The sequence below is a fragment of the Oryctolagus cuniculus genome, chromosome 5 (assembly GCF_051225735.1).
Source record: "Oryctolagus cuniculus isolate XC-2025 breed Fujian yellow rabbit chromosome 5, ASM5122573v1, whole genome shotgun sequence".
Classification (NCBI taxonomy): domain Eukaryota; kingdom Metazoa; phylum Chordata; class Mammalia; order Lagomorpha; family Leporidae; genus Oryctolagus; species Oryctolagus cuniculus.
In genome coordinates this window covers 135313576-135325888 of record NC_142871.1, presented here as the reverse complement: position 1 = coordinate 135325888, position 12313 = coordinate 135313576, and the positions used below count along the sequence as shown (strand labels likewise).

Sequence of the window (12313 nt, the reverse complement as noted above, 5' to 3'; positions counted from 1 at the left end):
TGGGCTTGGTCATGCTCCCCGTCTTCCCCGACTTAGCTGCTCCCATGTGGTGCGGTTTCTCTCACCAAGTGTTGTTTTCCTTTTCTCTGCCTGTGTTTGCACGGAATGCCATGAATTTGATATAGTGATTGCCTAGCACATACACCACATAATAGTATTTTATTTCTTTCTGAAGCACTGTTTGCATGACAAATGAGTTGGTAACATTTGTGCAACTCCTCGCAGCTGTGCAGTTCAATATATAAAGAATGAGCCTTTCGGCGTCAATACTGGCCCTGTGGATTCCAAGAGGGCTTGAAACTGATGCTTAAACAAAGTTAGTGTAGCAGCCTTTTCAGGGAGTTACAGCCCGTTTCATCACAATAGCTCTCAGGCGACTTAAAAATACGGACCCCGCAGAGGTAGGCAGTGGGGTCCAGGCAGTGAAAGAACCCATAGCCCTTCCCCCTCCCCGCCTCCCACAGCCTAGAACCCGGCGTGTCGGCAGCTGTGGCCTTTCCATCCTGGTCTATGCTTCTGCCTCCGCGGTGGTGTCTGGGAGGCGGCAGGTGCTGGGGCACCCAGCAGTGCTCCCTCCCCACCCCTCCCCAGTAGGTCAGGGGCCCTGGCCTGGCTCCCAGCTGCCCTCCCCAGTGCCCCATGGACAAGGTGGTTTGCTACTTTGCCCTCTCCTCCTTGTAGGGGCTGCCCTCCGGGCCCTGAGGGCTTCTGGGGGTCTGCCTTCCAGAATCTTCTGGGGCGGTGGTGGTGGGGGGTGCTATTCCAGAGGAACGGTCATTGTCCTGCCTGCCTCCTTTCTCATCACTTTGTTGCAGCTTTTTTTTTTTTTTAAGGTGAGCAGCTCAGGTTCTTCCTGATTTATTAAAGGCAAAAGAGGAAAAACCAGCTCCAGCGCGTGCGTCTCCTTAGTAACCACAGCCACACGTTTAGCACAGGCAAGGGGCTGCTCAGAGCACCCCTGGATTCCCGGGGGGCTGCCCCGCTGCCTGCCTTCCTGCACAGCCTTATGTTCATAACGGTTGTAAATCTGTTAGTGGGTTTCATTGCCCCCCTCTGTTCCTGTAGACAGCTCTGCACACATTGTCAGGACCACGCACCTGCCCCTTGAGCCGCCCAGTCGAGGGCCTGGTGTGGCCTTCTTGGCGCTTCTAGGCTTCCTGGCACCCAGAGGGCGCTGGGAGGGTGCTGTTGAAAAGTGGGTGCCCTTCGGTTTGAGACCTGGCTGCTCCTCTTCTAGTCCAGCTCTCTGCTATGGCCTGGGAAAGCAGTAGAAGATGGCCCAGTCCTTGGGCCCGTGCACTCACATGGGAGACCTGGAAGAAGCTCCTGGCTCCTGGCTTCCGATCGGCACAGCTCTAGCCGTTGTGGCCATCTGGGGAGTGAACCAGCGGATGGAAGACCTCTCTCTGTCTCTACCTCTCCATGTAATTCTATCTTTCAAATAAATAAAATCTTTTTTTTTTTTTAAAGTGGATGCCCTTTGGGTCCATGACCTCGGGAGCACCCGACTTCTTGCTGCCTCATCTCACAGCCTGTGGACCAGGAGTTCATCCTCGAGCTCTCGCTAGGTCTGGCGGGTGGGGGTCAGCAGAGGGGGCAACCAGAGTGCCAGGGAGGTGATGGGATGGGTTTAACGGCCAGGTGCACCACCCGCTATTCCCTACCTGTTGAAAATGAAATGCAATGCGCAGGCTTCTGGCATCTCTCACGGTTTCCTATCCGCGGTGAGAGCCCTTCAGAGGCGTGGAACACATTGTCCGATGTCAACGACGCGTTGTGTATGAAGGAAAGTGCGATGCTTTCAAAGGTTTTCTTTTAGGCTTTGTCCGTGATTAGATTATGCTAAATTACAGAGTGCAGCTATCAGGCAGTTACTCTTTGCTTTTAACTATTCAATTTCATAGCAGATTCACGTGGCTCAGTAATTGTAAAATCACACCGATGTGGCTATGGAGAAAATACCTCATCATCTCCATCTTGTGAGGCTGGGCGCGGGCTGCCCTGTAATTACCCGTGGTCCTGTTCAAGTGCAAAACCCGCCACAGACCACAGAGATCCCCGCCGATTTCGCAGGACGAAGCTCGAAGCTCGGCAAGGCTCGCCCGCTCCCTGCTCCTGCCGGCTTCACCCCCACCCCCCCTCTGATCCTGCCTGGTTTCCGGTTCACTCCTCTACAGCTTTAACCAGGGACGTGTTTCTCTTTTCCTCTGTTTTGTGAGAACATGGTCATTTTCTCTTGGTTCAGCTCACAGAATCCTCCCCCAGTTCCCCCCCACCCCAACGCACACACCCCGCCCTCCACTTTTAATTTCTTCTGGGGCTGTGCATGTCCCGTAAGCAATCGAGTCCACTGTCCTGGAAACTATAGGAACTCATTGGCAAAAAGGTATTATCTGAGGCGATTGTGAGAAATTGCGCAGCGGCAGGAGGAGGAGAACGAGAGAAGAAAGGAGACGTCTAAACAGGCGTGGAGCCCTGTGCATACAGATGCGGTGGCGGCTGGGTCCCTGCTGTGTCCCATTACCAGGAGGCCCTGGGAGGGTCGGGGACGCTGGGGCCCCCGCAGTGCCAAGCTTCAAGCAGAGCCTGCCTCACGTCAGACTGCGCTGCACCCTTCCCAGGCACCGTGGTTCCTGGGCCAACTCCCATTTTAAAAATACACACACCAGGGAGGCTGTTTAGCCTCATGGTTAAGATGTCCCATATTGGAGTGCCCGGGGTTTGATTCCAGCTTCCTGCCTGTGCGGACCCTGGGAGGCAGCAGGTGATGGTTCACCTTCTTAGTCCCTATCTGTCCAGCCTTAGCCATTGCAGGCATTTGAGGAGTGAACCGGTGGAAGGGCGGGAGGGTGTAAGGGCGTCCTGTCTCTGCCTCTTGAATTTAAAAAACAAAATAAAACAAAACAATGCAAATAGCTGGAGGGGAAATCTCCCAGGGTTCCAGTTCCCTCTGTACTGCCTCTTTCTCTCTCTCCTTCTCTCTCTCTCTCTCTCTTTCTTTCTTTGTTATTTATTTGAAAGAGTTACAGAGAGAAGGAGAGGCTGAGAGAGAGAGGGAGCGAGAAAGAGGTCTTCCATTCACTGGTTCACTGCCCAGATGGCCACAATGGCTGGAGCTGCGCTGATCCAAAGCCAGGAGCCAGGAGCTTCTTCTGGGTCTCCGACGCAGGTGCAGGGGCCCAAGGACTTGGGTCGTCTTCTACTGCTTTCCCAGGCCATAGCAGAGAGCTGGATCAGAAGTGGAGCAGCTGGGACTTGAACTGATGCCCATATGGGATGCCAGCAGCTTTACCCGCTATGCCACAGCACCGGCCCCTGTACTGCCTATTTCAATGCTGCTCTGCAACCCCAGGATCTTAGGGCAAATTCCCGAGGAAGCCCCCACCCAGGGGCAGGAGAAGCCTCTCTATGGGGAAGATCGGAGCAGAGCGCGAGGGAAGGACACCAGGAGCACCTTGTTCTGCGTCTTGGAGTGTGGTGCAGACAATGGGGTGGCTGGCAGCGGGAGTCCCAGGGCAGCAGCTGCACAGATCCCTGCCTGGGACTTCTCCTCCTTTCTCTCCTGCGAGCGAGCGCTGTGGCTGCAGCCCTGTGCGTCCCAGCTGCACTGCCGGGACCTTGCAGCTGCTCCAGGCTGAATCCGTAGGAGCACTGGGCACACGTGGGAACGACTGTCGTGACGGGCTGGGCCGGGTCCCAGGCAAGGTCTGGGTGTTCTCCGGGAGAATTCAGAGCACCCCACATGAGGCTCCTTTTTAAGGTTGGGGTCTCCTTGGCCCGGTAGCCACTTTCCATGGCTAAGTGCAGACAAGGCTTGGGGCAGGTGGACACACAGAATGGACACAGTGTCCCCCCAGCGGTGACCGTGGAGAGAGGGGGCTCCTGATCCTATATGGCCCCAGTTTATAAATAAATGAACATTCATTAATGTAAAATTAAATTAGAATGAAACCTCCCTCCAGTTTTGTTTGGAAGGCAGAAATAAGTGGGTTGACTGTGTAATTCTGCTGCGGACGCGGGAGCGGGGAGTTACAAGGTGACAATAATCATAGTGATTTGTTCTTTGCTGGCGCCTCCGTCCCCAAATCTCAAAGCAGATATTACCACCTTGCTTTTGCAGAGGCTCATTGAGGCTAAAGGGCTGGTTGGAAGTCACTCAGCAAGGGGTTGAGCGCAGAGGTCTGAAAATCTCTGCTCCATTAGACCCAGAGCTTGGCAGTGAGCAGAAAGCGGAGGCTGGCGCGTGGACCCAGCCGTCTGGCGTCTGTGCCCTCACCTGAAGGGAGGGAGCTGTGCGAGTCTCCCCAGTCTGCAGGTCGGGTTAATATCTGAACCTTGCACTTGCCCGGGGTGTACACTGTCTGTGTGCACGCTCCACTGTGACCTCCTCTGAGCCGTCCCCCCTTCTCCACCCCACCTCCAGCCCCCACACCGCGCCTTTTGGAAATCAGAGTATTAATCAGGTGGATAACTTCCGTTAAAGTTCATGCTTTATTTGCTGGACGGGGTAGCTGAGGAGAAGGGGTTTTCTTTCCCAGCCCAGCTGGTGGGTGGGCCGGCGGACTTCTGGGGCCTCGCTCAGGTGGGAGAGGGCTCCCCGCTCCATCCACTTTCTCCCCCGGCAGGGCCAGCAGGGCCGACTCGGAGCTGCTGGGGAGAGGTAGAGGCTGTGGCTCAGTGGAGTGGGCAGGTCCACGCATCTGCCCTGGGGCTGGAGGGGCATGGGGGTGGGCTGGGCGCTGGAGGTGGGAACTGGTTGCTGGGGCCTGGGAGCTGTCTCTGCGAGGGGCAAGCATTTAACTCCCCCTGCCCCATCTGTAACACCACACCCTCTGAGTCTCTCTCTTCCCCTCCTGGGGACCAGAAGTGATCAGTGGCTGTTGGTGACACAGATCTAGCCTTGCACAAGTAACTTGGGCAGACGGTGACCTGCGCAAGGCCAACTGGGGCTCAGTGCAGAATACAGAGGGTCCCCAAAAACTTTATGGAAATGCGACCGATGGAAAGTTGTGGAAGGATTAAAAAAAAAAAAAACACTTGCACCAACACAGGCCTACGTTTGTTTTCTAGGTTTTCATGAACATTCTGCAAGGGGAGCCCTTTGCAGGTGAAACACAAACAAGAACAGCACCAAAGCTCCCAGCTTCCGCTGGGTTTGGGGAGGAAATGAAAATATTTGGAGCAAGGGAGGGCTGTTGGGAGGTGTTGCCGGTTGTCTGGGACCTGGGGCCCCCTGGCACCTGCCCACTCTGTGATTAGGCTCCTCTGGTGACGGGAGTGCGAGGAGCCAGCTCCATGCATGGGGTCAAGTGCAAAGTAGGAAAACAAACGGCTGTCCTGCAGGCCTGCTCAGCCAGGCCCCTGGAGCCCAGCAGCGGCAGGGCCAGCCCGCCCTCCCTACCGTCTGGGTGGACAGCCCGCTCTGCAGCCCTTCCAGGGCGGCCCGGTACTTTTCCAGCTGCCTGGAGTTCATCCTCATTCCAATTTCCACAGGAGCAGTCAGCTGTGAAATAAGGCAGAGTTAACAACAAGGGAGAGGTGTGGAGAGGGCCATTAACCCTTGGGTGTCCTACAGGTGGCAGGAGGGACCCCTGGGAGCCCCTCCCCCTCTGCGGGCCCTGCTCTTCCCAAGCTCTGGGCTTCCTGGGTCAGCTGGGGACTCTAAGCAGGGGGCTGGGTAATGGAAGTCCACGAGCCTTGCAGGGAGAATCCCACCCCTTCCCTGCCTGGGAGGCTGGGACAGGAGGGGTGGGGGCCGCAGGAGGCCTGTCCGGCTTTCAGAGGGAGGGGAGCGCGGTAGCCAACCTCAGCAGAGCCTGACCACGGGCCAGATGCCATTCTCAGAGCCTAGTGTGGTCCCTGGGTATCCACGGGGCAATGGCTCCAGGACTTCCCCCCACCCCCACCCCCACCCGACACTGAAGTCCGAGGGGCCCCAGTCCCCTGTCTGGAAGCGTGTAGTATTTGCTTGTCACCCACACAGTCCCGTCTCCTTGAAATCATCTCCACATTACTTCTAAGACCTCATCCAATACAAATGCTAAGAAACGGTTACACACTGCACGCTTAGGGAATGGTGATGAGAGAAGGACGCCGTGTAGACGCCGCCTCTGCTCCGTGGCCAGTGCGCCTGGGGCTGCGGAGGCTGTGGACCTGGAGCACTGGCTGTGGATTAAGCCCCTGAGGCCCCCGTGAGGCGGGAAACGTCAGCCTTCCTATCTTGAGGGGGGAGACCGAGGAGGAGCTCAAGAGCACAGGGGTGCCAGGCAGCACAGGAAGAAAACATTGGAAGGGGGAACTGGCGCCAGGGGCTGTGTTCTTCCTCCACCGCCCGGCTCGCTCTTCTCCTGGCTCGCTCCTCTCTCCCACTGTGGGGACCCAGTGGGACCCATGGACCTCTGGCTGCGGCCTCAGGCTGAACCCATTGTATTGTATTGTACTGGTTGATATCCACCACCACCACCACCACTGGCCCCTCAGCACCTCCTGGTGCACCTGCCAGCAGAGCTGCCTCGGAGGGGCTCCAGCGCCTGCTCCCCCTACCCCTGCCTGGCCCCCTGGGTGTGGGAAATAGGTTCAGGTCTGCCCTGCAGGCCCCCGGGGGGAGGGGACACCTGCAGGCATCGCTGTGGGCTCAGCCCGAGTCCTGCCTATCCGTCCCCTTGCTGTCCCTATGAGGCCTCTCTAGACATAGGCCTCGGCTTGAGGCCTCGGCTTTCTGACTGGCAAATCCTGTGTTTGAAGCTTCTGGGGCGGGGGGGGGGGGAGCCCCGCCCAGCCCCGCCCAGCCCCGCCCAGCCCCGCCTAGCCCCGCTCAGCCCCGCCCAGCCCCGCTAGAGGGAAGCTGTGCTGGATGCACTTGCGCCCTTGCAGCAGCTGAGGCTGGGGAGGGTGCGAGGCTGCGGGCACGTGGCTGCAGCGCCCGGGTGACCTTGGCAAGGCCCTGCCCTCCCTGGATGTCGGTCTCCTCACTCCCGAAGCCCTGTCCTGTTCTCTTCTGTCTGCCCCGCAGGGAGTTCGCTTGCGCAGAGCTGGCTGGAAATTCCACCCAATTATTCCTGATTTATGACTCCGGGCCCAGCCTTGCTCCTGAACTTCAGCCTTGGATATCCCCCTGTCTGCACCCCGTCTCCCTCTGTACGCACAGCAGCACCGCACGGGTCGCGGGCCCAGCCGGACCTCCTGATCAGCCTCTCACCAAACCGTGGCCAACCGCAGCCTCCGCTCTCTCGGTCAGTGGCAACTCCATCCTCAAACCCTGGTCAGGCTTCCTGCTGACCTTTCAGTAAGTGCAAGGGCTTCCCCCTCCAAAATATTTCCCAAATCCAGCCGCTGTGCTCCGCCCACGCTGTGGCCACCGTCTCTCCCTGCAGCAGCCTCCTGGTGGTCCCTCCCGGGTTCTGCCTTCGTCCCTGTCTGTGCAACATGGCAGCTGGGGAAATCCCCTTGCAAATATAACTCAGGGTGGGTGTCCAGCGCGCTGGTTAACACGCACTTGGTGTACCTGCGGCCCACATGGGAGCACCTGGGGTCCAGTGCTGGCTTCGCTTCTGAGTCCAGCACCTTGCTAACGTGCACCCTGGGAGGCAGCAGTGATGGCTCAAGGACCTGGGTCCCTGCCACCCGCAAAGGTGATCTGGATGGAGTTCCAAGCTTCTCGCTTCAGCCTGGCCCAGCCTCAGCTATTCCAAGCATTTAGGGGGTGAACCAGTGGTTAGATCTCTCTGTGTCTGTCTCTGTCTCTCTGTCTTTCAAAAAAAAAAAAAAAGCCAGAGCCTCAGCAGAACAAACTCAAAACTCAAAAGTCCAAATGACAGCCTGTGAGGTCCACAGTCTGGCCTCCCCCCAGGCCCCACCCCCACCCCCAGCTGCTTCTGCTGCGGCCTCTCAGGCCTGCTAGGTAGTGCTGCAGGCCCCAGGCCCTCTGCTTTGCACTGGCCGCTCCCTCAGGTCCCCTAGGGTTCACTCCCTCGCTCTGCACTGCATCAACTCACAAAGCTGGCTGCACTCCCCCCACTGAGAACTGCAACCCAGCTCATCTCCTCACCCCGCCTGTCACTCCAGAGCCCCTGTCCCTTCCTGCCATTCTACAGAATTCTGGTCTGTCTCCCCAGGGGAGCGTCTGTCACTCCTCTGTCCTCAGCACCCAGCGGGGGTCATTTATTCGACAACTGGGGTTCAAGAGCCCCCAGTGTGCTGCAGGACAGGGCCTGGGAGAAGCCATCCAGGAGGGGGGACAGGCGCCCTCCTTGACCCTCTGCGAGGACTGCAGTTGCCCTGACTGCTCTCCTGCCCCCAAGTGTGTGGGATCTGGCGACCCCCATGGCTCCTTAGAGCCTTGCCCAGTCCAGTGCACCAGGCCCTGCCTGACCCTCAGCCTCCCAGCACCCACTGGGTACTCCTGAGTGGGCCTCTGCACCTACTACTGCTCTTTCTGGGAGACCCCTGCCCCAGCGCATCCTCGTCACTGAGGTTGCAAATCAAAAAGTCACCTCCTCCAAGAGGCCTTCCCCGACCTCCCCTGGATAAAGCCGTGTCCCAGCATCCCTCGCCCCTACTTCCTCCTTTGGCGTCTCCAACAATTGACGTGTCTCTTGTTGGCGTCCGTCTCTCCCTGCCAGCGTGGAGCTGGTTCCCTGGCTGGCTGTTCACAGCTGAATCTAGAACTTTCCGTGACTGGCTGTGGGTGGAGGGCCCGCCTGCCCGCCAGGCTCTCACCTGCGTCCTCCCGTTTTCCTCTTCCAGGGTGGGCTCCGCAGGCCTTGGAGCGGCCGCTGGCTCAGACCTCTGCTGCACGCTCAGGGACTTCTTGTGCCCTCTGTTCCGCTCCCTTTCCTGGGGCAGAGTACAGGGGTGCCCCAAGCCGCCCTCCCACTGTCTGCCCACATGGCCCCCCGGCCTCCTCCCCAGGACGCTTCCACCCCACCCCGCACAGGGACCGCGGGAAGAAGAAGTCATTCCTTGGTAGTTAAAACATTTGCACCCAGACTGATACTGTTAATTAAGCTAAGAAGTTGAAAATAATGGCTGCCCTTCACGCATATTCAGTGTGCAAATGCGTCTTTCTTAGCAGAGAGCCAATAAAAAAGGTAGCAAGACAGCGTGGGCTTTGAGGGCGCCGTGGGGTGGCCCGGGAACTCAGAGTCCCTGGGAGGTGATTTATAAGAGGCAAGACAGGGAGATGAATGATGGAGGCGCAAGTCTGCAGCTTCTCCATGAAACCCCAGTGCCTGGTAATTGTGAGGAGAAAAACCGCGGAGCGGCTCAGTGCAATGCGCTCTTCTGTGGCCGCTTCGCTCGCGTGGGTGTTGCGGTGTTCCACGTTTCTAGCGGCCCGAGTCTGGCCTGGGAGGCTGCTGGCCAGCATCAGGTACACCCGGTCCTCTGGGATCCTGCTATGGGCCTGCTCCGAGGTGCAGTGATGGTGTCCTTGGCAGAGCGAGCCCATGTGGGGGCTGCTGCCGCTCCTCCGACCCTGCCACAGACAGCCTCAGAGCCACGAGACCTCCCAGAGGGCTCAGGTGGCAGTGGGGTTGGGAGGGGGGAGGGAGGGGCACGAAAGCCCCATTTCTGTATCTCCTTGGGTTAAAGTGAACCAGATGTCTACACAGAACCAGTGAAAGGCAGGAGGCAGGCAGAGCCGCAGCCCGGTTTTCCGGAGTCCCACTCAACCTTCCGTGTTTTCTTCTGGGCTCGCGGCCGACACACACAACGCCGCCTCCTGCCAGCCTCTGGGTGCCGGTTCCCTCACCCCTCCCTCCTCTGACCGCGCACTGAGCCGTGGCGTCACTTAGGGCACCGCGAGCCGCCCTCCTGCCAGTCCCGGCTCTTGTCTCTCTGATGTTCCCGTCTTGGCTGAGGGTGAGGGGCTGGGGTTTCAGGGTGGCCCTGGCACCGTGGAGAAGGATTTGCTCATTGCTGGCTTCCTTCAAGGCTCAGGCGGGGTGGGAAAAGATGTGGCTCCTGTGAGCCATGGATGCCCATGTGGGCCGCCAGCGAAGGTGTGCGTGTGGCTGGAGCGCAGGTGCTCATGGGCTCTGGGCTTCATTGGCACAGCACTGACCACAGGTTTGCCCAGGACCCTTGGGCCTGGAGAGACTGATCCCTCTGGGGCCAAGCAGAGCGTGGGCAGCAGGATTCCTTCCTTACCTGCATCCTCTGGAGTTCGCTGTAGGTGAAGATGGGGACGAAGGCTTCCGTCTGGGAGGCCAGCATGGCGGTCGCGTGCACCAGCAGCAGGGCAGCCACAGCCTTGCGGGACACCATCGTGGAGCTAGGCAATGGCCAGCGGCTCCCGTCTGCCTGTCCAGGGCGCAGGGAAGGCCCGCTGCGTTAGGGGCAGGAGCCCTGAGCTCGGGTCTGCGCCCCGCCTGTGGCTGTGTGGCTTGGAGCCAGTGCTTAGCCTCTCTGGATGTGGGCCTAGGATCAGGGCTGCATCGGGTGAGCTGGGGCACCAGGTCAGGACCCCCGGCCCCAGTAGAGGAAGATGTTTCCTGTGGGAAGCATCAGCATGGAGCTGCCCCCAAAGCTGAGAGTGGGGAGCCCACCCCTGGGGGCCAGCGAGGGCTCTGTAACAAGCCCCCCCCCCCAGCTCCTGCGCCACTCCCAGCCGCTGTACCACACCACCCAGGAACAGCAGGAGGGGACTCCTCCCAGCAAGCTGCCACCGATGTCCCAACACCGAGCGCTGCCGGGGTGCCGGTGCGAGGGGCCGCATCCTGCGAAACAGACAGCCAGGCTGCGGGGAGACTTTCGGGGCTCAGCTCCTGCCGGGGAGCAGGTGGGCATGGTGACTGCATGGGCCTGGGGCAGGGGCAGAAGACCCGGCTGGTGCCAGCCTTGGCTGACTCATTCAAAGGCAGAGGGCGACACCCCTGGCCTCCTGAGCCCTGGGCTTCCCCTAGTGCCCACTCCACGTGGTCTCTGCCCACCAGAAGCAAGGAGGCAGTGCAGGGGGCAGGCCTGCTGGATGCGTCTTAGCAGACCTGTGCTGGGTGCAGGGGTGAGGCCTCCAGCGCAGGGAGGGGAGACCAGGGTGGCCTCTGGGGTGCGGGGGGTGATGGTGCTCCCCCAGGCCCTGAAGCCTGGGTTTGCCTGCTCTGTACCTGTCCCCAAGTTTTCTGCAGGTCTATCCGGGACCCTTCCCTCTGCAGAGACCTGGAGCCGTCTTCACCACGCAGAACAATCCTTCCACCTTCTCACCACGCCTGCTATCCCCCTTCTCTCTCCATTTGTCCAAACTCCACGAGTGAGAGAGAGAGAACCCGGGCAGCCACCCCTCCCCTCCCAGGGCACGCAAACCCCAGAAGGTTGGGCAGCCCCAGCAGAGCCCTGAGGGGCTCGAGCTGAATGGGTGGGAGGTGGAGGGCCGTAGTGGAGCCCCACCATGTCCCGCCCCCTTCCCATCCCTTCCCTTGGGCCTCTGGGGTCTGCGTTCCCTCCCAGCGGGGACGGATGTGTCGCATTTACGGCCCCCCCTTCCCTCAGTGAGATGCTACGGCTCCCTTTTCATTCTGGTGTGTGCATTTAATTCACTCCATAAGAATCAATAAAAACTTTAAATAAAAAAGGGGCCAAATCCAATTGCTGCTCATTTTCTTGATCCAACTGGCAGCTGGTATGTCACCTACTACATTCATTTGCGCTCGGGCGCGGGAGGTGGGGGAGTGAGCTTTTCACTGTACGGCAGGCGCTGCCATGCCCTTCCTCCAAGCCTGGGCCGGGGGTCGAGGTCCACGCCTCCCACCACCTCCCGCGGTGACCCCAGGCCCAAGCCCTGCACCCGCTGCTTCCCTCGGTCTGAAGCCCAGTGGGTACCTGGGCAGAGAGACACAGCAGCTAGGCAGCTCACCCCAGAGAGCTCAGGATGGGTCTGGTTTCAGGATCATGAGGACAGCGTCTCCCACCCACTTTCTCCCGTGCTACTTACGGCGTGAGGTGAGCGTGATCCGAGTGGGCCTGGAGGAGTCTCGCTCTGCTGGTCCTCTGGCGTCCGGCTGGGCTGACAGGTCCTTATATACCTCCCGTCCTCATGTTGGGGCCCATTAACCTTTGGCCACACCTTTGGGGGCTTTGGGTGGGGGAGCCCGGATTCTTGAAGCTCGTGGAAACCACGGGCAGGGCCAGCCACACTGTGGGCCCCCAGAGCCTTCTGGGAAGGCGTCTTGTGCAGGTGACAGAGTTTGGCAGAAGCCAGCCCCGCCAGATGGCACCGTCCTGTCCACTTAAAACTCGGCTGCCACTCAGAGAGCCGATTTCCCGAAAGCCCTTTCTTTTCTGTTGCTCCGATGCGTGCTGTCAATGAGCGTCGCCA

The 12313-nt window shown here is 59.3% G+C and overlaps 1 protein-coding gene across 1 annotated transcript; it reads right to left on the bottom strand.

The window, feature by feature from the left end:
* Window positions 1-4474: 4474 nt before the first annotated feature.
* Window positions 4475-11971, bottom strand: MLN (motilin). Its single transcript, NM_001101699.1, is given in 7 exon segments — window positions 4475-4624; window positions 4626-4647; window positions 5402-5428; window positions 5431-5503; window positions 8719-8835; window positions 10150-10302; window positions 11930-11971. Coding segments are annotated over 6 exon segments (402 nt in total). The 5' UTR covers window positions 10267-10302; window positions 11930-11971; the 3' UTR covers window positions 4475-4578.
* Between the last annotated feature and the right edge of the window lie 342 nt (window positions 11972-12313).